The 21373-nt window shown below is 36.0% G+C and overlaps 5 protein-coding genes and 1 non-coding gene across 6 annotated transcripts; 3 read left to right on the top strand and 3 right to left on the bottom strand.

Annotated features, from left to right (window-relative positions):
* Positions 1–457: 457 nt before the first annotated feature.
* On the bottom strand, positions 458–1686 carry PKNH_1405100 (DNA-directed RNA polymerase II subunit RPB11, putative; the record flags this gene model as incomplete). Its single annotated transcript, XM_002261905.1, has 4 exons — positions 458–508; positions 685–856; positions 1055–1141; positions 1616–1686. 4 exons carry the CDS (start codon positions 1684–1686, stop codon positions 458–460), a joined length of 381 nt encoding a protein of 126 aa, XP_002261941.1.
* Positions 1687–5318: 3632 nt separating this feature from the next.
* Positions 5319–10255, top strand: PKNH_1405000 (NLI interacting factor-like phosphatase, putative; the record flags this gene model as incomplete). The annotated part of the gene is made up of 9 exons (XM_039113630.1): positions 5319–8429; positions 8675–8761; positions 8922–8970; positions 9107–9177; positions 9311–9390; positions 9494–9560; positions 9677–9732; positions 9835–9901; positions 10196–10255. 9 exons carry the CDS (start codon positions 5319–5321, stop codon positions 10253–10255), a joined length of 3648 nt encoding a protein of 1215 aa, XP_038970003.1.
* A 1551-nt stretch (positions 10256–11806) lies between these two features.
* Positions 11807–11936, top strand: PKNH_1404950. Its single transcript, XR_005506409.1, has one exon. It is a non-coding gene; the product is annotated as a small nucleolar RNA snoR16 (small nucleolar RNA).
* Positions 11937–12508: 572 nt separating this feature from the next.
* PKNH_1404900 (cyclin 4, putative) lies at positions 12509–14141 on the bottom strand (the record flags this gene model as incomplete). Its single annotated transcript, XM_002261903.1, has 6 exons — positions 12509–12549; positions 12664–12748; positions 12879–12975; positions 13243–13445; positions 13586–13765; positions 13920–14141. The coding sequence occupies 6 exons, from the start codon at positions 14139–14141 to the stop codon at positions 12509–12511; spliced, it is 828 nt and encodes a 275-aa protein (XP_002261939.1).
* Positions 14142–14636: 495 nt separating this feature from the next.
* Positions 14637–17948, bottom strand: PKNH_1404800 (conserved Plasmodium protein, unknown function; the record flags this gene model as incomplete). Its single annotated transcript, XM_002261902.1, has 1 exon — positions 14637–17948. The coding sequence occupies one exon, from the start codon at positions 17946–17948 to the stop codon at positions 14637–14639; it is 3312 nt and encodes a 1103-aa protein (XP_002261938.1).
* Positions 17949–20334: 2386 nt separating this feature from the next.
* PKNH_1404700 (small heat shock protein, putative) lies at positions 20335–20964 on the top strand (the record flags this gene model as incomplete). Its single annotated transcript, XM_002261901.1, has 1 exon — positions 20335–20964. The coding sequence occupies one exon, from the start codon at positions 20335–20337 to the stop codon at positions 20962–20964; it is 630 nt and encodes a 209-aa protein (XP_002261937.1).
* Positions 20965–21373: the final 409 nt, after the last annotated feature.

The following is a 21373-nucleotide window of genomic DNA, read 5'->3' as shown; positions in this document are numbered from 1 at the left end:
ATTACATCTTGCGTTCGCAAAAATGCAGAATGCGCGCAAAGGTATACATATAACTCTGCGCGCATACGAAGAGCCAATTGATTATGCCGAGGGGGACAAGGGCTATCTGATGTGTATGACATTTTTTTTTAAAAACAAACATGGTGTAGCTTAAAAAAAGGTTAACGAAAGAGTTAAAATTATGAGGGAACAGGATTTGTAACGGGAGTGGGGTGTATAGAACAAGAAATTTTCAAACAAATAGAACGCCAACGTTCGACCATATTTGTATGTGTGCGCACCTACATGTACACTTACACATGGGTTAGTGTGTATACATATGTACAACACACAATGTGCCTTCAAGAAGGCGAGCGGGAAAAAAAAAAAAAATATATGAAAATTTGTCTGCGTAAGCATAATCCAAATTATCAAAAAAGTAAGGGTGTAGGAAAGTCTGTAGAGGATTACCAAAACATCACTCGTCTGCGTAATACACACTCTTGTCCTTGTACCGTTGGACCTTTTTCTAAAGGGTGAATCGGGGAGTGGTAAAATATTAAAATGGTACAAACGAGAATTGAAACGGACAAAAAAAAGAAAACTGCTTTTATCTTTTCTTTCTCCTTATATATGTTTGAAGGGTCTTTAGTTACGACCTTTTTTTTTTTTTTTTTTTTTTTTTTTTCCATTTATCGTGGTTACCTTAAACGTTTCCCTCAGCTGAGACACATCGGACAACAAACTGTTCACATTATCTGAAAGCAACTTAACCCCTGCATAGCCCTTGGGCTTGATGGTTATTTCGATCGTGTTTTGCAGTGGATGCGGTTGTCTATATGCTGCGAACGTGACCTGGGGGTCTTGGCAAAGTGCCCTGATGGGAAGGAGAAAAAGATGGTTATCAGGCAAGAATGGCTTCTTTTCCTTGTGTGTGGTGGCACATATGCAAGGACGAAAGGGATGAAACGGAGCAACACACACACGATAAATGCACACACACAGAGGGGGCACAAAATATAGGTGCACACAATGTGCGCGGTTAGAGGTCCCCTCCTTTCTGAACATATCTTACTGCTTTATCAAATTTCCAATGGTGTGATCCTCCAGCTTTATGGTAAATATATTGCAGTCTCCTTTCTCCGATATTTCGCAACTGACTCTGCCGAAATTTGAAATGGTAAGGGGTGGGGAAAATGATAGGTTTCTCTTCTTTAGAAGATATTAAATGAAAGTTGTTCGCGCGATGGGAATCACAGTTAAGTGCTAACGCGAGCGACTATTTTTTGTGATAATATGCACGACAACGTAAACGAGCTCAAAAATGATGGTCTCAATTTCTCCCCTTGGCAAGTCTCCAAATTTTAAAATAAAAATTTGAGGAGTAGCATTTCCGTGCGAACCACTCAAGGTGAAGCAGTAACAAGCAACATGGTTATGTAGAGTGAGTTTAAATCATTTAGATCAGAGGGCTTCTTTCTAAATGTCTTCCAAACGCTTTGCGCATAGTACATTTTGGTGCAGATTCCGCCGTAAAGCGGCTTCCCCCTCCTTTGTTGAGTTCTTTGTTTCTATAAGGCAGATTCTCCACACTTTGGTCGACATAAGCGCATTTCAACTTTGTTCTTTCACTTACTTTTTTTCTCCTGGCGGTAATACAAGCAGGTCGATGTTTTCTGGCTTATTCGATAAAGTTGGGACAGACATTTTTGCGACTGTTTGTGGTTAAAGATTCGTGCGACTAAGATGAAGACTGCGGGAGGAAACTGTACTAGTAGAATTAAATCCACCTCATTATTGATCGTTCTTTTTTTTTTTTTTTTTTTTTTTTTTCCTTGAGATGAAAATTAGTGCTATGATTATTGTTGCTTCTGCTCGGGGGGATGCTTTCACCGAAATTTGCGTAGAATAAATGGTTCGGGTTAGTTATTGCGAACGGGACGAAAGTAAAATGTATATACGTATGTAAATATATAAATATTCTCTAATACCTTAGCATAAATTGTGAGGAAAATAATTTCTTTTCACGTTAATGTAAAATTATAATGCTACTATGCGATAAAGGCCGTTTTATGGGCGAAAGGGTGAGGGGAAAAAAAGAAGCTTTTTTTTTTTTTTTTTTTTTTTCAGCGTGCGTAAATAAGGGGAAGGAACGACAAACTTTTCAAATTAGCCAAGTGGGTCAGGAAATTTTCCAAGAACATATTTATTTTTAGAAAAAAATGTAGCTGAAATATAAATTTTTTTTTTTTTTTCTTTTCTTTTTCCTTTCATTTGGAAGGGTATACAAATTGTGAATTACAAAAATGGATACACAGTGAAGCGGCGAACATTCTTCACCTTCTCACCATGCAGCGAAGTTGTCATTTCTCCCCCGAAATTGTGCTTACGCTTAAGGACATATTTATATATATGCTTACATTATGCGAACGAAAGATCAGTGTTCACCTTCCCCTTCTGCGTTGGAAAATTTTGTAGAGAATAAGTGAGAACATGTTTTTTTTCGGCACGCATAACTTGTATGCACAGAAATGTAAGTATATGGAGGCACTTTTATGTGTTCCTCAATATTTCAAGATGGTATACAGGAAAAGTGTGAAATATGGGAAAATGAATAAGCACAAGATGGAGTACATGTTTATGGGAAATTGCGAGCTACGCAATTTTAACACGAATGGAGTTTTCTATAGGGCAGAAAGGTGTTCAACGTATATATGACGCATGTGAGTGTATGCAAATTTCGTGTTTCCTTTTAGAGAAAGGCACAAAAATGTTCATAAGAATATGTAGGCTGCTTAAATGCCCCTATTGAAGGAGGGGGGGGTTTGTTGTTTTGTCCTTTTTACTCAGCGATGTGAGTGTAAACATATAGCAAGGAAATGGAAATAGGAAAAATAAAAATAAAAAAAAAAAACGTTATTAATTTTTACGAAATAGTTGGGTTTCCTTTTTTTCCAAAATTTTATTCTTTATGTCCATGTGCTTTATTTTCAGGTGTAACTGTGTAAAAATGTATCGTACTTTTTTTAAGGAAATTTTTTTTTTTTATTCCTTTTGGTAAAGTATTTTCCTTCCAAAGTATTCATTCGTGAGCCACTACATTTTTGTGATGACTTACGCAGGGCGTATTAAAGGTGCCATTTATTCGATCGCGCTTTTGTGCAAAAATTTCACCTATCTATAATGCGTCAAATGTATTCGTAAATGGTCTTTTTAAGAGGAAGGAACGGTAGGAGTTTTTATCATCATTGCGTGTGCTGAAGCGGAATGGAAATTTTCGTGGGAAATTAAGGAACCGTGAAAACAGTGGTGAACACAGTGGTGAACGCAGTGGTCAACACTGTAGTGTGATTTTCTGTACGCTACTCGCGCGTTAAGCATATGGCACATTTGCACATAGTACATATAAATATATATGTATATAGACATGCATATAATGCATACCTGTGCGCGCCCTTTGGCAAAATCGTTGCATAGACATTTCGCCAAGCGGCTTTCCCATGTTTGCGAAAACCATTGCGTTTGTCCCCTTGTATATATATTACTTCACGAGGGAAAACATAAACTTCGAAAATTTTTCAAAACATTGTTTTGCCATGAAAAAAGCAATCTCTTTCTGTATACATATTTTACGAGAGTCCCCTTTATGAGGCACGTAGGCCATAACTTGTTTTACGTGCAGTGTTTCCACTGCGATGTTGACTCACCTCTGCAAAATTGTGATTATGCAAATGTACAGGTGAAAACATACATGCATAGGTATGCGTAAGTGAGCATGTCCGTTCTCACCTACACATGCAGGAATATTCGTATTCGCGAGTAGTTTCCTTGAGGGAAAATGCAGTCCCCAGACAAGAACACTTCAAACTTCTTACGCTTTCGGAAGGAAGTGTGATTGCAGTTTTTCCGCATAAGAACATTTATATTTATACACTTCTTGTTGTTTAATTTTTCCGTAAGTTTTTATTCGGGTGGGCTGTGCATTCTATGTACATGCAGACGCTTCGCATGTCATGCAGTGGTACCCTCAACTTGCATATACTTTGAAAATTTGCGGAAATTGTAGAAATTTAAAAATATACAAAAATTTTAAGAATTTCCATTTTTACGCATACCGTGCGTATTTTATAAGAAGAAATTATTACGTAAAAATTAAGAAAGAATAAAAAAAGTTACACCAAGTATAGACTTGAACAGATCGATTTAGCAACAAACTCTTATCCTCTAGTGGACTTTTTTTTTTTTTTTTTTTTTTTTTTCCAAGCCGATGTTAAGAATTAAAAATGCATTGCTATTTTAAGATTTTTTTGCATTTCCATTCGTTTATTAAAAAGTAGGATTATGTACTTTAACTTATTTAACTTTTTATTTGTTCTATGTAACACGCGTCTAAGTAGTACAAATCTAGCAAATTTTTTTTTTTTTTTTTTTTCGCACAAAATTTCGTACCATTTGTGTACAATTTTTTTTTTTTTTTCTATGTCCTATTAAATGTACAATTTTCAGAATAGGTATACCCTTGTTTACCGTGGGGATGGAACCCCTCATTTGATTTAACAACTGAAGGAAATATATTTATCTCATCTTTCGTTTAAGAAAGGAGGGAAATGTAAAGAGCAACAACAAAAAAAAAAAAAAAAAAAGTAAAGCTAAACAGATTGAAAGAGGACAAAGGAGCTGTAAATATATACAGGATTGAAGAATAGTAAGAGAATAAAAAATACTGCTCACTTGGGTACAGCGCTACAGAGGTTTCTTCATTTTATTGAAGGACACATGGGAACAATTCACGGAAGGATTCTATAGGCAATTAGAGTTACATGGAGGTATTAAACCCCCAATTGTAGTTACATGTACGTTGGGCCTTATAAGCAGAAGGTCGATGGAAATAAAGGAACCTACAAAAGTGCACGTTGCATGTTTGTCAATATATCTACCAATTGTAAGTATACTGAAGATTGGTTGTGAAAAGGGGGATAAATTATAATGTGTTACCAAGCTTTGATGACACGTAGGTATATGCTTTGTTAAAATTGCGATTTTACTATATGTGTTCCCTTTCATGGGCTAATAGAACTCATGCTCTGGAATATAGCCAAGGAAAAACACATATGGAAATTCTCCTGGTGCTCTTGCACTCAGGAATAGATGTAAAACGACGGCCACCCTGTGCTTTCAGCTTTATAATTTATATTTTTTGAAAAAGAGGGTAAAAGGAAAAAAGAAACTAACAGGTAGAACTGGCGGACTAACTTCCAAGAGAACTGTTAAACCAGAGGAGCTACCCGTCATAGGGAGGAAAAAAAGGCAAGGACGGGAAAATCAAACGAAGGAGCGAAATGAAGAATCTCACACATAAGCACAAGAAAGAGGGAGAAAACATCATTCTGAAGATAGAGAAAAATGCAATAATAGAAAAAAAAGAATATCAGGTGATACCGAAATATTTTTTACTGAACGATGATAAGAATAAGAATGTCTACTGCTTGCTGAAGAAAAAGAACTCTACCAAAAGTGAAAAGGAGTTGATGAATGGGGAAAAAGAGAAAAAATTACTCATAAAGAGACAAGGCGAAAGCGAAAATTATGATGGGATACTAAGTTCGGTTCCAAATCACAACAACAGTGATGTGTGCAAATTGGGATCCCCCAGTTCCTTTCCTAGTTGTTATTACGTATGTGAAGAAAAGAACGTTGTTCATTCTACGCCGAATATTAAAACCGTGGAGAAAATAGAAAATGAAAACACAGATTTTAGGAAGGAAAGTTTTTTACGTCTGTTGAGAAATTCTTCTAAAAAGATCCTATGCTCAGCTGAAAAGGTAAAAATTTTTAAAAACTTATTTTTGAAAATAAAAAGGAAAGATGAAAATTTTTTTTGCGATTCAAAAGGGGGAGTAGACAGTACTCTGGAAAACGGTGTAACAGACGAATGTACTCCACCTGGTGTGTGTATGATATGCCCAAGAGGGGAGGAAGAAGGGGAGGAGAATGAGAAAGAACATACAAGGGGCGGAAACAAAACATTTACTATTTCTTGTACAGTCAAGTTAAAGGGAAAAGGCATAAGCACAGACATAAGGAACGGCGAAGGATTCAGCGAAAAATCCCCCCAAAATAACAGAATGAGAAAGGAAGAAAACGACCTAAAGAGTAATTCTGAAATGTTAACAAATGAAAAAGAGGAACATGAATACATTTTTGATAATTCCCTAAAGGATAGAATGAAAGAAAGGTATCCCGTAAAATATGAGGATGGAAGTAAAAGCAAAATTTTTTTGGAGAAATTTTTAAAGGAAAAAAAAAACAGAATGAACAATGCCCTTCCATTAAACATCGCAAGAGATAGGATATTCGAGCCAAAGGAAATAACAAAATTGAGCAGGCTGAAAAGGGCTAGCGGTATGATCTCTTATGCAGACAATTTTCCCAAACAAGTATTGCAGCCAAGTGGTGATAGCGCTACCCTCGAATATTGCGCATCAGACATGAACATAAAAAAGTGTGCTATCATGGGGTACGGGAGGAATATCTCTTTAGAGGATAAAACGGAAGTTGCGCCCATTCGTAGAAATGAAGAACAGTCGGGTAATGTTATAAGAAAGAAGGATTCCAACTTCATTATGTGTAAAAGTTCGATGAAAGCAGTTAAAATGGGCAAAAAAAATACAAAGGGATTACACATCTCTAGTAACAATAAAAAAATAATTGCACCATTCGTGTGTGGAAAGACGAAGGAAGGGAAGAAGGAAATTGCTGTTATGGTGGAAAGTGGGGAGAACGGGTGGAAGGACCACACTGATTGGGATGAATACTCTTTAAGCCAAATTATGCAATACAATGAAAAGTGTGAAATTGGCGTGGAGCAAAGGCAAGGGCGCAACCATGTTAAGGAAGACTCTGCGCAGGAGACTCAGATGTGGAAGACATGGGCTCTCTGTGTACAACAGAACAAAAATGATGATGCTCAAGAGGTTGCTGCCAAGCCGAATGTATCAAATGAAGAGAATCAAAGTAAAGTTAGACGTAGCATCAAAGATGTTGGAGAATTACAAAAAAGTGATAAAGTGTCAATTGAGCAGAAAAATTATGGGCATCAGCCTGACCCAGTTTGTAAAGATGTTATTGACAAAATGCGGAAGGAAGGAGGAAGTACTTTTCACGTCTTATGCGAAGAAAATGGGAAGACAAATGGGGAGAAAGAGCAACCTGGTGGGGGGAAGAACCTAAAGGTGAACCCCATGCAGACATGTTCCCAAAACACATCAATAATCACGGATACAGTTAGCAGTCCCCATAACAGAAAGGAAGAGAAATGTAGAAGAAAGAAATTCTTCTTTTTTCAAAAAAATAAAGTGAGAATAAAAAATTTTATTAATAAAAATGAGATATTTAATCTTTCCAGAAAGGAAGAGAATAGAAATATGAAAATGGAAAAGGTAAACAAGCGAGTGAACCATGCATCAGAGGAAATTTCCCCCCACAGTTTCTCAACATCAAATAATTCTATGAGCAAATTGGGGGGAATACAAGTGGTTAGGAGTGTAAGCCACGCATATAATAGTAGCGGGTTAAATAGGAGAATTGCGGATAGAAAGATAAAAGTGGAAGAAGAAGTGTTTTCTTCGTATCCTGTAGAAGTGGGCGACACGAAAAGGGAATTTGAAGATCACACACTTATGGATGAAAGAAGAATAGCGACTGTGGAGATCGTAAGCACCGACACCGACGTTTTAAAGCGAGTTTGCATTGGAAACCAACTTGATGGAAGCTTGAAACATGGTGTAAATGTAATGACCGAAAATGACAACTTGAATTCATGTGAAGATGATCTCCTTGAAAATGGGAGAGCTCACGAAGACATCCAAATTTGTGAAAACTGTAGCAACACGGGCTGTTCGAATAGTTATACGAATGAGGACAATGAAGGAGAAAAATGTAGCTACAACATTTCATACCATAAACAGAAATTACTGATGGATGATTTAATAACCAGCGTGTCGAAGGAAAAGAATTATGAAAATCCCTATCGGCAGAAAAAAAAAATGCTTGAAGAGAAAAAGGAAAAAAAAAATACGGACAAAACCTCTGAGCAGAAATGTGAAGACACCAAAATGGAACGCAAAATAAATGGGTTAAAAAGAAAGAAAAAAAAATTTCGATCGTATTTTAAGAAGTTCAGGTCTTTTTTCTTTTTCCAGCATAGAAAGAGGACTAGCACATTGACCTCCATCACCGCAGAAAATGAATCCAATAAAGTTATTAGAAAAAAGAAGTTTCATTTAAAAAGGAAAAAAAAAATAAAAAAATTGAAGAGTCTACGGTTGCTAAACATGTACAGCTCGAAAAAAATGATGGACAAAAGGAAAAATGAAAGGAGAGCAGATAACCATTGCGAAAATTACCAAACGCGGGGATTTTTGTTGGGAGAACAGAGGGAAAAAGAAAGAGTAAGTTGTGTAGGTGTGGGAAAAATGTCTATTTTTTACATCATCGCCCCTCCGTTGTGTTATGAACGAAGCTCTTTTATAAAATCGCTCCAGAGTGAAGAAAAATATATTAATTTTGCGTATCATCATTTTTTGAATTGCTCGTTTGTTTCATTCATCCGTGTGTTAGTCGAATCGAGCACTACATAAGGTGATATCATATCACCTTATATCATATATTTTTTTTTTTTTTTATTTCCATCAAGGGGAGAAAGACAATCGTGCTCGATCTAGACGAGACCCTTGTTCATAGCACGTTACGCGGAGAGAAGTACAATTCTTTCAGGATTCACGTAAGTGCCTTAAAGGGTGATAAAACGGGGGAGAGGGAGACCATTTTTCCGTTCGCGCTTGGCTAAACATATACATGTATATATGTATACATATTTACATGTGTTCCATTTTGCCCCCCTACACGCTTGATTATTTCTTTACGTGAACCTCCTTTTTCAGATCGAGCTGGGTGACGGGCGTTGTGTAATTTATGTAAATAAGAGACCAGGTAGGATTAAAAAAAGGAAAAGAAGAAATATAATTAAGAAATGCACCCTCAGAACGAGTCTTCATGTAAGACGCGCAGTAAAGAAAGATAATAATAATTTCTTATTTCCTTTTTATTTTTCCATTTTTGTGAAAAGGTGTGGAGCATTTTTTTAAGGAAATCTCGAAACATTACGAAGTGGTTATTTTCACAGCTAGCTTACCCAAGGTAAAGAAAGAAAGAAAAAAAAAAGCATAGCAAATGGGTACATGAAGCAGACTTATTCATCCTGCATGCCTAAAAATTAGACAACTTTCTCTCGCCCTTAAAAATTTATGTTCCCCCTTTTTTTCCAACTCAGTATGCAAACGCCGTTATTGACAAGTTGGATAAGGACAACATCTGCGCCTACCGACTCTTTAGGGAATCTTGTACCTTTTGGTATGCACATTTGATTTCATAACGGAACGTTTAATTTGTTGTAAACTCGACGAGTAAATTGGCAGAGAATAAAAATTATTTCCCCTTTGCAAACACTTTTTAGGAATAATAACTATGTGAAGGATTTAAAAATACTGGGACGGGACTTGAACAACGTCGTTATAATTGATGTATGACCAAAAATGCCTTAGAAGAAGGAATGTGTGTGAATATCCATTTTGGAATAGCAAACATAAAATAAGATCCCTCACTAGCAGCCCCTCGTCCTTTCACTTCCCCCTTTCAGAATTCCACCTTCGTCCATAAGTTTTGCGAAGACAATTGCATATTAATCAAAAGCTGGTACGATGAATTATTTGTGTGTCCATTTTGCGTATTTACATTTTAAGTACATATTTTTAATATATTTGCAAAACGGGCCGTGGTGATTTCTTTTCCCCTTAGGTTTGACGATCCAACTGATAAAGAGCTTTACAAATTAGTCCCCTTTTTAAAAAAATTGTCAAAGAAGGTAAAAAAAAAAAAAAAAAAAAAAAAAAAAAAAAAGATAAAAAGGGAACTTGCCTGTTTAGCTACATAATGTGTGTTGTACATGAAGATATGTACACGACATAAGTTTGCACAAAAGTGTTTATGCAAATTTGTTTACACTGTTGTTGAGTACATTTGGAGATTATACTCTTATGCGTCACCGCTTCATCCATCAATTTTACACATTATGCGAAATATTATTTTTTTCGTGGGGGGCTCCCTCACCTTTTCACTTAAATTTTTTTTTTCTCTTCTTCTAACTTTCCCCTTTTAGAAATCAGTTATACGTGAACTGAGAAAGTATAACAAGAAAAAGAGGAAAAGGAAATTTTAAAACATTCCTACAGTGAAATTATGACCCTTTTGTATCGCCCAAGTTGCACATTTGAGACAATCAGATATGCGATTTTTCCTTTTTTTGTTGTTTTATTATTTTCTTTTTTTTATGCTATTTGCGAGGCCGTTTATGCGCAAAGGTGATAAATGTTGTAACTTTTTGACGTTTTTACGTGTTTATTTTATTTCCGTTTATAAATTTTTAATTTCCCGCATGATCTGTACGTACATATTCCTGTGCAAATATGTTTTGGCATACAACTGTACGTCATATTTATCAAAAAAATTTCCTTCTCTAACGTACGTACACAATCTTGGTACGTCAGCCACGAAATATGAGGACGTGTACATCATGCGACGTATAAATTACATACGCATAAATATTTTGCTAATCGTATTTCCATTTAGTGGTGTAGCAAAATTGGTTGAGCTGTAAAACAATTCCTACATGTGAAGCAAGCTTATATACAATAGGCCTAAATTAAATTAAAGTGGAAGGATTTTCCCCACTGCACGAGTATCACACGCGGGAAGTTTTTTAACCCATATAAATTGCCACTAATTTATTATATGAATTTTCCCTACACCTTTTTATTCTTTCACATTGATAAGGGGTTATGCAAAAATGCGTATTTTTTCCAAAAAAAAAAAAAAAAACTCATATATGCATATGAAGGTATTCCTTCTGAGAAAATTGTTAGTTACCATTTGTTACTTTTTGAAATTAATAATAAAACCCCCCCACCGACCTTTTTATCTTTTCACATTTGAGTAAAACTAGCCAATTGGTATTTAACCCAAATGGGATGTGGCTAGCTGCAGAATGTCCCAAATGTGGTGGTATTTTTTTTTTTTTTTTACCTCCTAAATTTTAAGCGGAGAGGATGGTAAAAAAAAAAAATGGCTATATGCGGATATAAAAAGAAAAAATTATATGCTTTATGTAGATATATATATAAAAAAAAAAAAATTTCAGAATTTGAATAAAACATAAAATCGATACGCGCACTTTTAAAGCAAATTTAAAAAAATATAATTTTACATTTTTATTAATTTTGAAGATGGTCAACAGAAATATGAATAATTTTTACTGCTTCTTCTTTTCTTCCTTATGGCGCACTTTTCGCATACATTTGTAAACATTTATATCATAGCATATATTTTTTCTTTTATGCCATTTTTATATGCAGAGTAGTTTAAGTGTTTTCAACGTTACGTGCTTTAATTTGTACTTTCATTTTGTGTGACCAAAAGAATTAGGGCCACATTTTTATTCGTTCGTAAATTGTGACAAGAAAAAGTTCCTCTTCAGGGAGGGGGAAAATGATATAATAGTAACTGTAATGTAATCCCCCCCAGGGGAAACATAGCAATTGTACATTCCTTTTTTTCATATGTTCGAATTTGCGTATACATTATCTGTACGTACATTTTTTGGCGGAAGGAACTTGGGCAACTATGCCAATATCGTATGCGGAGCTCTGCTACTGCTTTCGTGAGCCTACCCCCTTTTCGAAATCAATTTAGTAAACCACTGAGAGAAAATTTTTTTACGAATGATGAATTGTAAAAATACGATGTACTCTCGAGTCCTGAGTAGAAACATTGAACTCAAACATTGCTCAGTTGAGCGTGAGTTTAAGATGAAGTAAACTTTGGAATCTGACGAAAAAAATTTTCAAAAAATGGTTTCTGAATTGAATTAAAAAAAGAGGGGGGGGGTATGTCTTTCCGCACACTGCTCGAACTTTTGTTTAATTTTTGTTGCGATAATTTGGTACCCACAGTTTGTTCAATGTATGTATACTTGAATAATATATTTGAGTGTGTATTCCTGCGCAGTTCCTCCTCCCCCGATGCACACCCAACACCCATTTGAATTGCATATTTATGGAACTGCGCCAGCTCTTAAACCAAATTAACAACATGTAATGTTTAAATGTTCATGAGGATTAGGCGTGTCGGAGAAGACGCAAATTTACTGAAGGGGAAGCGCATTCCCATTTCTGGTATTATTAATAACGCATGTTGGCAAAACAAAAAAGGAAAAAGGAAAAAAGAAAAAGGTAAAATGCAAAAATGAGAAAAAAACAAAAACAAAGATTGAAGGGGCACGAAAAAGAAAAAAAAAAAAAAAAAAAAAAGTGGAACATAACCGTGCACGTATGCATGTATATACACGGTTAATTTTTATCCCGTGGAATTTTAAAAACACTTCGCGCTCTTCCACGTCCATCCAAGGTTTATATGTCTATTTTTCTTTTTTCAAAACGTCTATATAATGGCAACGCCCTGTTAAAGGTGCAAAGGAAGGGTGGAGGATATATGAAAAAGGGCACATGCTAGACAAGGGGTGCCTACTTTAACGGTTAATCAATAAACGCATGTGCATGCGAGGGGGAGTACCTATTTTGTACAGCTGCAAAATTTTAATGCATATTTTTCTTATGTCTTCATATGCAACATCAAATAGTGCGAACCAGTTGGTGCTCTGAAGAGAACAAAGATGTATGGAGGGAATAATAACTGGATTGCCAACTTCGTAGGGTTAGGCAAACGCGGGCAGGTGCAAGCACCTTCATATAAACGCGCCCTCATGTGTGCGCAACGTCAAGGAGTACCCGAATTAGCGGAATGTTCAACTTGTGTGCGGCCAGGAAAATGCTCGCAACTGCAATGCAACGTGGTTGGTACTCGCAGCACAGGGTTGTCCGCATGCTGCAGGGATGAAAAAGAGATGATAATAATTATAATAATATTGTCGTACGGTAAAAGTGAGCTCATATGAAATGTAGTAATGCAGGAAGCCACAAAACTGTACGATGTTACACGCCGACGTGTTGGCAAGGTGATGCTATGCATAGAACAGGGCAAGTGTAACAATATAAAAAGAAAGGAGTAATAACGGATGGATATATATAGTGTTTTTTGTTTGTACTCTGTCTTAAGGGAAGGCAAAAAAAAAAAAGAGTTTTTTTTTTTAACCTGTCATTTAAGAAGCCCCATGAATATTGGGCCAGCTTTTTCGTCAAGTTCTCATCAAATTTATTTAAATTGTTAAAAAGGGAATGTACGTAGGGAAGAAGAAATAAGTGGGGGTGCTGGTTTATTTTATGAACCAAAAATCCCATCTCTTTTAATATCAAAACTTCGTACGTGAAAACTTCGACTTTCATATTTTTGTATTCCTAGAAATGGGGATAACGCATGGGCAAGCATTTGAGTAGCTAAGTTTTTGCCCAGCTAAGCATTTTCCTTCTGCATATACAAATATCCAATGCGCGCCGCGAGGAACGCACAATTTAGCCCTGCCATCGCATGGCCTTACCATCGATTCTGCGTCTATCCGGAAATGTTGCAGCTTGACGTTTTTCACGTTGAAATAGTAGTGCTTGCTTTTTAAATCCTCATATTTGTACAGGAAATAAAAGGCGCTGATTATTTTGTACACACGGCAAAAGTCTTCTTCGAGTTTACAAGCTAAGTAGAGCGATGCGGGTGCGATGAGCTGCATGGGAAGGAAGGTTCGTTGGGATGGACAGGTGGGGGGAATAATGGGGGGGCAAAACCCATAATTGCTATGTGTGTATAGAAGCAAATGTGTTGCCTGTTCCTATATGCACATGTATATTAGTGGGAACCCAGTTGGGAACAAACTTAACCTTCACGTCAAAATCGGTTAAGGACTTTTTAAAGTAAAAGCGGTGAAATAGAACTTGGGCAGTGGCCAATGTCACAGCTTTCCGCTTTAAAATGATACCAGCCTCCTGTATCAACTGACAGCCGTATATTCTCAATTTCGTTTCATCATCTTTGGAGACATTTTTCTCTTCGCTTGGGGTTTTTATATGTTCCCTATCAATTAAAATAATGTCATTTATCATGGTTTGTAGGGGGAAGTTGTACAAAAAAAGGGGAGGAAATGGGGAAACTGAAAAAATCGCAAAGAAAGTGGGAAGAAGAAAAATGTTAATGCTATGAATCGAACGAACATGTGAAAATGCGCATATCTGCACAATGTTAACAAGCAGGGGGAAATCCTTTCCCCATCGATGAGGTAAACGAAAAAAAAAAAAAAAAAAAAAAAAAAAATTCACTTGGTAGAAAAGAAAAATAGTTAAAGGGGTATTTAAAACCCAGTCAAAGGAACAGCGTGGGACAGCCTTCCACAATACGACAGTTTTTGTTCCCAAGGAAGTTTTTAAATTTTGTGCTTCGCGCAAAATATATGATAGAATCACCCTTGGTATAGCGCACACGGTAGGTATATTTACACATGGTGGGAATATCCAGGAATCCTTACACTTTAACACCGTATTTATTTTCCCATTTTCTTCTCTCCTTGTATGATTATTTACTCCGTGTATAAATCGCCACAATTAGACCTTTATGAGTCCCTTCATTTGTTTCAACTTTTCTGTAAGCTTGCTCCTGGCATTTTGCAGCTCTTTGAGCTTCATAATATTATAAATAACAATTTTAAAGTTGCTACTGTGCGATACGTCTATAGATTTCTCCGAATTGAACAAATCTTTTTGGAGAAATTTATTCTGTAAAAATTTCAAATCAGAATATGGAACTTTTCCCTTCTTTAATATTTCTTCATAATTGATATGGTAGAATTGTTCATATATAATTTCATCAATCAATTTGATTAAAATTTGCAGCACGACTATTTCAGATAGGGGTGACAAGTGATATTCCCATTTGACTAAATCTGTTACCTTTACCTTTGCGAGGTGGTTTAAGTCATCATATATGATAACTCGTATTGTGGCTAGTAGGATCGGGTCTACAATAAATTCTGTGCCTATGTAGAGGTAATTTTTCTTTTGCGAATGTTGAAGTTTTTCTTCGATGTAAAATTTGTTAATACGATCTTTCATCGTAAAGATATTGTACTCGTTGAAATATTTATTTTTCCTTACATAATCCTTTAGTATTTCCTTTTTTTTTCTCGTAATTTTTGCGCTCTCCATGTTGTTTACATCAAATCGTTCATACAGATTCGCATTGTTCTGGATAACATGAAGCTTTTTAAATAAATCCACCTTAACCTGTGGTAGACTTTCCAGCATCGTTAGGGGTAACTTATCAAATCCTAATATTTGTATAATTATTTCTCTTACAATTTTCACGTCAAAATGGAAGTACACTTTTGTGTTCTGCTTATCAACAAATCCGTATTCTAGGAGTAGAAGGTCATTGCTCAGGTTGCCGTAACTTATGGTGATTTCTTCTCCTCTGTCTATATCTTTTGAGCTGACTAATTGGACATGATCTAAATTACTAATTGGTAGGTCTTCTTCCCGATCATGTGCTTCTTTTGGATTATACTTAATGTGCGCCTCCTTCAAAATATCCTTCATTTCGTTTGTTTCATTGGCGTCATCCCTAGAATGGGAATCCATCTTCAAATTCCCCTTGATGTGGGACTCAACTTCTGCTCTTTTTTTCATTTCCTTTTTTATAATACAGTTATTGGAGAAATTGCTATGGTTACAAATGTCTATAATTGGTATTAGGCACATGTATTTGTTTTCTTCCTCCTTTTCGGCTTTCTCATATTGGTTAAAATCGTGCTTAGCGCATTCCTCTACGGTGAGCTCATGGATAGCCTTCTCCACCTTTTCCATTTTGACGTTGCTGCTGAGGATCTTGTCATTCAGTTCATAGTTCTCGCTATGGCTTGGGTTATTTTCTCCCTCTTTTATTTTATTTATATGCTTTATTTGATTTATATTTTTTTCCCCTTCCGAGGAATGCTGCCAATTTAAAGGTACCTTGCCCTTCACTCTTATGGCATGCGAAGAGACGTACGAATATATTCGCATGAGAAAGTTGTAATTGACGAAATTATCCAACGATTCGAATAGGGATTCTGTGTATGTAATGGATTGAATGGTATCTCGGAGAGATTCACTTGGTGCGCCGAACATCGCACCTCCGCTTGTATGGTTGCATTGTCCGTCTGGGCGGCTGTCTGGTCCCTTTGGGCAGCTGTCTGGTCCGTTTTCGTTGCTCTCCCCCACGAGCAAAGCAAAGTGATACAACCTGTTAATATCTGCCGTGTGGTTAGGTGAAATGTCGTGGCGATTTTCTCGTTTCTCCTCCCAAGGGAAGTTGTCAAGATAGGGTAGGAATTCCCTAATCCTTTGGTAATACTTATTGTTAGTGAATAAAATTTTGCGTATGGCATTTTTGTGAATCAATAAAAAGTTGGAATCCTCATGTTCTTCACTTTTAAGTAAATTTAATATTTCGTGGAGCATTTGCCTCCTGAAATAAATTATATTTTTCATATTCATGTTGTTGAAAAGAAGAAAAGAAGAATCTGAGAAGAGTAAGGGCAAATGTGATAGACGTTTCTTATTAACAATATAGTTGATGTAATGTTCGTAATTTTTATAGAAGAAAAAATTGGTCTTCTCTTTAAGTATGTCATTTGTTTTTTGTGTAAGTGCGAAGTTTGTTTGATCTATGTGTGTGTGGGGTGGCTTGCTTAGTTTCTCTTCTGTGTTAGCGTTACATAGGAGGCTATCCTTTGGAGTATCACTCGGTTTTCCACATTGGTTTTCACTTGGCTTATCATACCTCTCTTCTTCACTTCCCGTAGAATTTTTGCGCATTATCCCATTCGGCTTCTCCCTTTTGGCGAGATAATTCCCCAAAAAAACAAAAAAGGTGTTGTTAAAATTATATGCATGAAGCAAAATAGTTACATATTTAGATAGGAAGTGGACATACATTATTACCAATGTTAATTTCACATCCCAGAATTTTAAAAAGATAAATGGTGATTTCATGAACGATAAGAAATGGACATGCCTTTTATAAATGTCATACAATAAGATGGTAAGGGGGTGTAGTTCTTTTATCTCATCTTCCATGTTGTTTTTAAAAATATATTTTATGTAGTTTACGTTATATGTGCTGGAAAAAAGGTCTACGTATTTTCGAATTTGCTTCATGATGTAGTCAAAGTGAATTATGTTCGAGCTGGGTATGCTGCATATGACCCCTTCCTTTTTAATTTTATTTTTCGCCGTCAAGCAGAGGATTTTGTTTTCATCGCTGAGGTAATTTTTGTTATCATCATTTTGGCTTTGATGAATGTTGTCCCCGTTGATGCTCCCACTGGATTGTTCTTTACTCGGTGGAACATTCGTATCGACTTGTGAAAGTTCTCCCAAATTTTTACCAACCTGTATGTTGTGCTCTGTGAGAAAATCACCAATTCTATTTTTCTCATAGGTATATTTATCCCTGTCTTGTTCATCTATTTGTACATTTTGTAAATTTACCGAATTGTTCATAAAATGGCTAGCCAAATGGGAGATCGTAAAAATGGGTTCCTTGGAGCTGTTCTTATATTCGTATTTCTTATGTAAGACCGATTCTATCAATTCTTTTAGACAATTTAAGGATCCATTTTCTTCTCCTATGTTATCCCCTTGGGATAACTTCAACGGTATGTCTATCTTCTTGAGCAGGCGAAAGGCATCTTTCCGTCTGCGCACGAACGTGTGTGAAGCAAAGTGATTTTCTCTTCCTGTTCTCCGCCAACCATTTTGTGTAAAAGAGGGGAACAAAATTTTTTTCCTTTTAAAATTTATTTTTGTGCCATCACTTGTCAGTGTGCATACTAGTAGGAGTGCCCATTTTAGCCATAACCAGAATGTGCTATTCATGTTACTCCTCTGGATGCAGGTAGGGATAGATTTGTCATTGGCGGTAATAATGGCAGTAGAGGTAGAGGTGACCCTATGGGTGCATTGCCATTTGGTAGTAGTGCACTTGTGTGTCCCTATCGCATCATCTTACTGGAGAAGAAATTAGCCATACAATTTATCCGCGGTAACCATGTCCCTTGTGTTTCTCTCACTTGATGAAACATCTTTCTTTCTTGAACACACAAGATGGGGGTTGCGATGGGACGTTAAATATTGCCAATATTACATACATGGCTTGGGATGGGCATTACATATAAAGGTGCGATTTCTTTTTTTTTTTTTTAAAAAGGGGATGTAACATAGGGGAGGCATTAAAGCAGGGTCACTTCACCTCACTCCTTATTTTTAACTCTAGAAAGAAGCAGCTTGGAATTCGTAGTAGATGTCATCCTGTACCCACCTCTCAAATTAGTACATTTTTACATTGGAGATTTTGAAATTTTCGAGCACAGGAAAAATTCTTAAGGCGCCGCAGAATTGCAACTTTTCCTACATGAAAAAGTTACCGATGGAAGAAAAAAAAAGAAAAAAAAAAAAAAAAAAGAGGGGAGACCAATAGGTTGCACCTCTGGTATAATTTGCATCCATTCGAATGTTTCAATTTTCTGTCATTTTGGATTTACTGCTGTGTGTGTGTGCGTTTTTTTTTTCTCTTTTTTTCCTTATATGATCAGCCTTATTGGATATACCTTTTGAAAGCAGAGGTAGGTGGAGAAATAACAGCGGTGCGGGATATTTTATCCATGGGCCTTCTTGAAATGTACCATTTTTTATATTTTCTTGGAATTTTCGGATGGTACACGTGTACTTGTATGATCTACGCATTAACTTGTCACACTTAAGTCTATGTTAATGTTTTCAGTGGGGTAATTTTGCCACGGTCACATTGGCGTTTTAGTGTTTTTAATTTTTCTCATTGATCCTGTTGAGAAAGAAGAAGAAAAAAGGAGCAAATATTGTATTATCATACTACCGTCCTAGGGCTATATCGTACAGTCCTATCAGCTTATATTAGTACATATGAGGCACACCCAGCCCGACGAGCGCGTCGATTAGAATATAGGGCCAAGCATAAAAGCCCCTATTATTTTATTTTATTTTATTTTATTTTTTTTTTGCTTTCTTTTTCTAATACACTAGCCAATTTGTAACATGGACAAAAAAATAGGACGTTATATCTATGGAATGCTTGTGTAGAACGGAAGAATTGATGACACCCATGATTTTCGTTTTCTTTTCGAAATATCCGGACTGCACTATTTCGAAAAACGTCTTTTTCCCCTCAAGGTACTCTTCCTTTTCTGATGGCATATCAACTTTGCATGCAAGCAGTGGTCTTCTACATGAGCATGTGATGGGGCCTTTTTTTATTTACAAAAAGTGGGTGCGTAAAAGTGAGTGCGATATGTATGCGAAGTTTTAAAAAAGAACAAACTGAGGACCAGTCTGGTGAGGAAAACATACCCACCGAGCGGAAACGCCAACAAAAACGCATATATATATGTATGCACATATATATATATGTATATATTAATTTATGAAAGTTTGCGAACAGTGGTCCCCCCCCCCTCATATAGTCCACAGATATAGGTTGCCAATTGGAGGCAATACATGGGTAATAGAACGAAAGATTCCTGGGCGAGACATATGCACAAAATATATCCATTAAGGTGATATCCATTTTGTGCTCATGCGTGAAAATGAGGAGTTGAAGTAGGGTAATACTTTCCATTGCACATAGGAATTGTTTTTTCTCCCTTTTTGGCTCCATGCATGTATGGAAGAAGGAAAAAAAAAAAAAAAAAAAAAAAAAAACACCGAAATTGCGGAATTCCGTTATATGCAAATTTGGGGTAAAAAAATAGAAGAAAAATTTACGAAAATAAATTCATTTATTGGATTTTTTTTTTTCTTTTTTTTTTTTTTAAGTTTTCATGTAGCCGAAATTTGTTCCCCCTTCTTTTAATTCCTTGCTTTATTTACACTTCGTTTTTTGTTATTTCAGAATTTACCTCCTTTTTTTTTTTTTTAAAGGTTCACATTTGGTAAGACTCCAAAGTGTTGGGGCATTCTTATTTTTTTACATAAGACTGTGGGACGTGCACAAGCAGGTCACCCACTTTGTGAGTTGCCTTCTACAAGCGCAGATATTGTGAAATACCCTGCCTACAACAGATCAGCAGAAAAAAAAAAAAAAAAGCCACATAAATATATGCATTAAATATAAACATTAAATTTATATATTATATATATTAAATATATATATTAAATATATTATATATATTTACTTTGCGGCGTGCGTACATTGCAGGCCCTTGCTGCTCTCCTTTCCGTTTGCGCAAAAATGGTAATGAACGACATAACCAAGTCCGATACACACGAGAGGAAGGATGAGGTGACGATGGACAAAGGCGGAATGTTCAATAATTTCTTCGAATGCATGAATGAGCAAATGAAAAGAATTGACAGATACCACGAGGACATGAGCAGAATGATGAATTCAATGAGAACTCATTATTTTAGTGATGAGCTTTCCAAATATTTTCCCAGCAGGAGATCCCTCTTAGATTATGATTTAGGGGATGCCAGAAGGAACGATTTATTTTTTGGAAAGCCTCAATTTTTAATGGATAGATTCAAAAATGTTCCACCAATGGACGTCGTTGATAAGGACAAAGAGATTGAGATAAAAATAGACGTTCCTGGATTGAGCAAAGATAATGTACAGATTAATTTATATAACAGAAATTTGGAAGTTAGTGGAGACTTTAAAAAAACAGAAGAGACGAGGGATGATGAACAGAGGTATTATGTCAAGGAAAGATCACAGACTTCTTTTTATAGGTCTTTTCAGCTCCCCGAAAATGTGTGCGAAGACAATATTAAGGCCACCTTTAAGGATGGGGTTTTAAAAATTGACATTCCGAAGAAGGATGTACTTCCCGAGAAAAAAAAGAAAATCGAAATTCAGTGAATTGCCTCCTACTTAGGGACGACGACGACGACAACGGGAATTTTGATTTCATCTGATTTTGTATTTATGTGTTAATTGTACTGTAGGGTACATTATTTTTTTTATTTATTATATATACATATACACATATATATATATATATTTACTGTGCATTAAAATGTTATCCTTTTTAATAGAAAGTTTAACAGTTTTTGATTACACGTTTTTTTTCCTAAACATGATTTATAAGCTTTAAGGAGAAGCTGTGTAATTATTTTTTCGTCATTTTGTACAACTCTTGGGGGTTCATAAATTATATGTGTAGCGTCTGTCCCTATACATAATATCGTAAGGGGATTTTTTTTGCCCATTTAGACTTCTACATATGTAGAACATATCGATTATGCTAAGGCGTGTACAATTGGAGATG

Source organism: Plasmodium knowlesi (genome assembly GCF_000006355.2).
Source record: "Plasmodium knowlesi strain H genome assembly, chromosome: 14".
Classification (NCBI taxonomy): domain Eukaryota; phylum Apicomplexa; class Aconoidasida; order Haemosporida; family Plasmodiidae; genus Plasmodium; species Plasmodium knowlesi.
The sequence above is the reverse complement of the archived record's forward strand: the minus strand, read 5'-3'. Positions and strand labels throughout refer to the sequence as shown.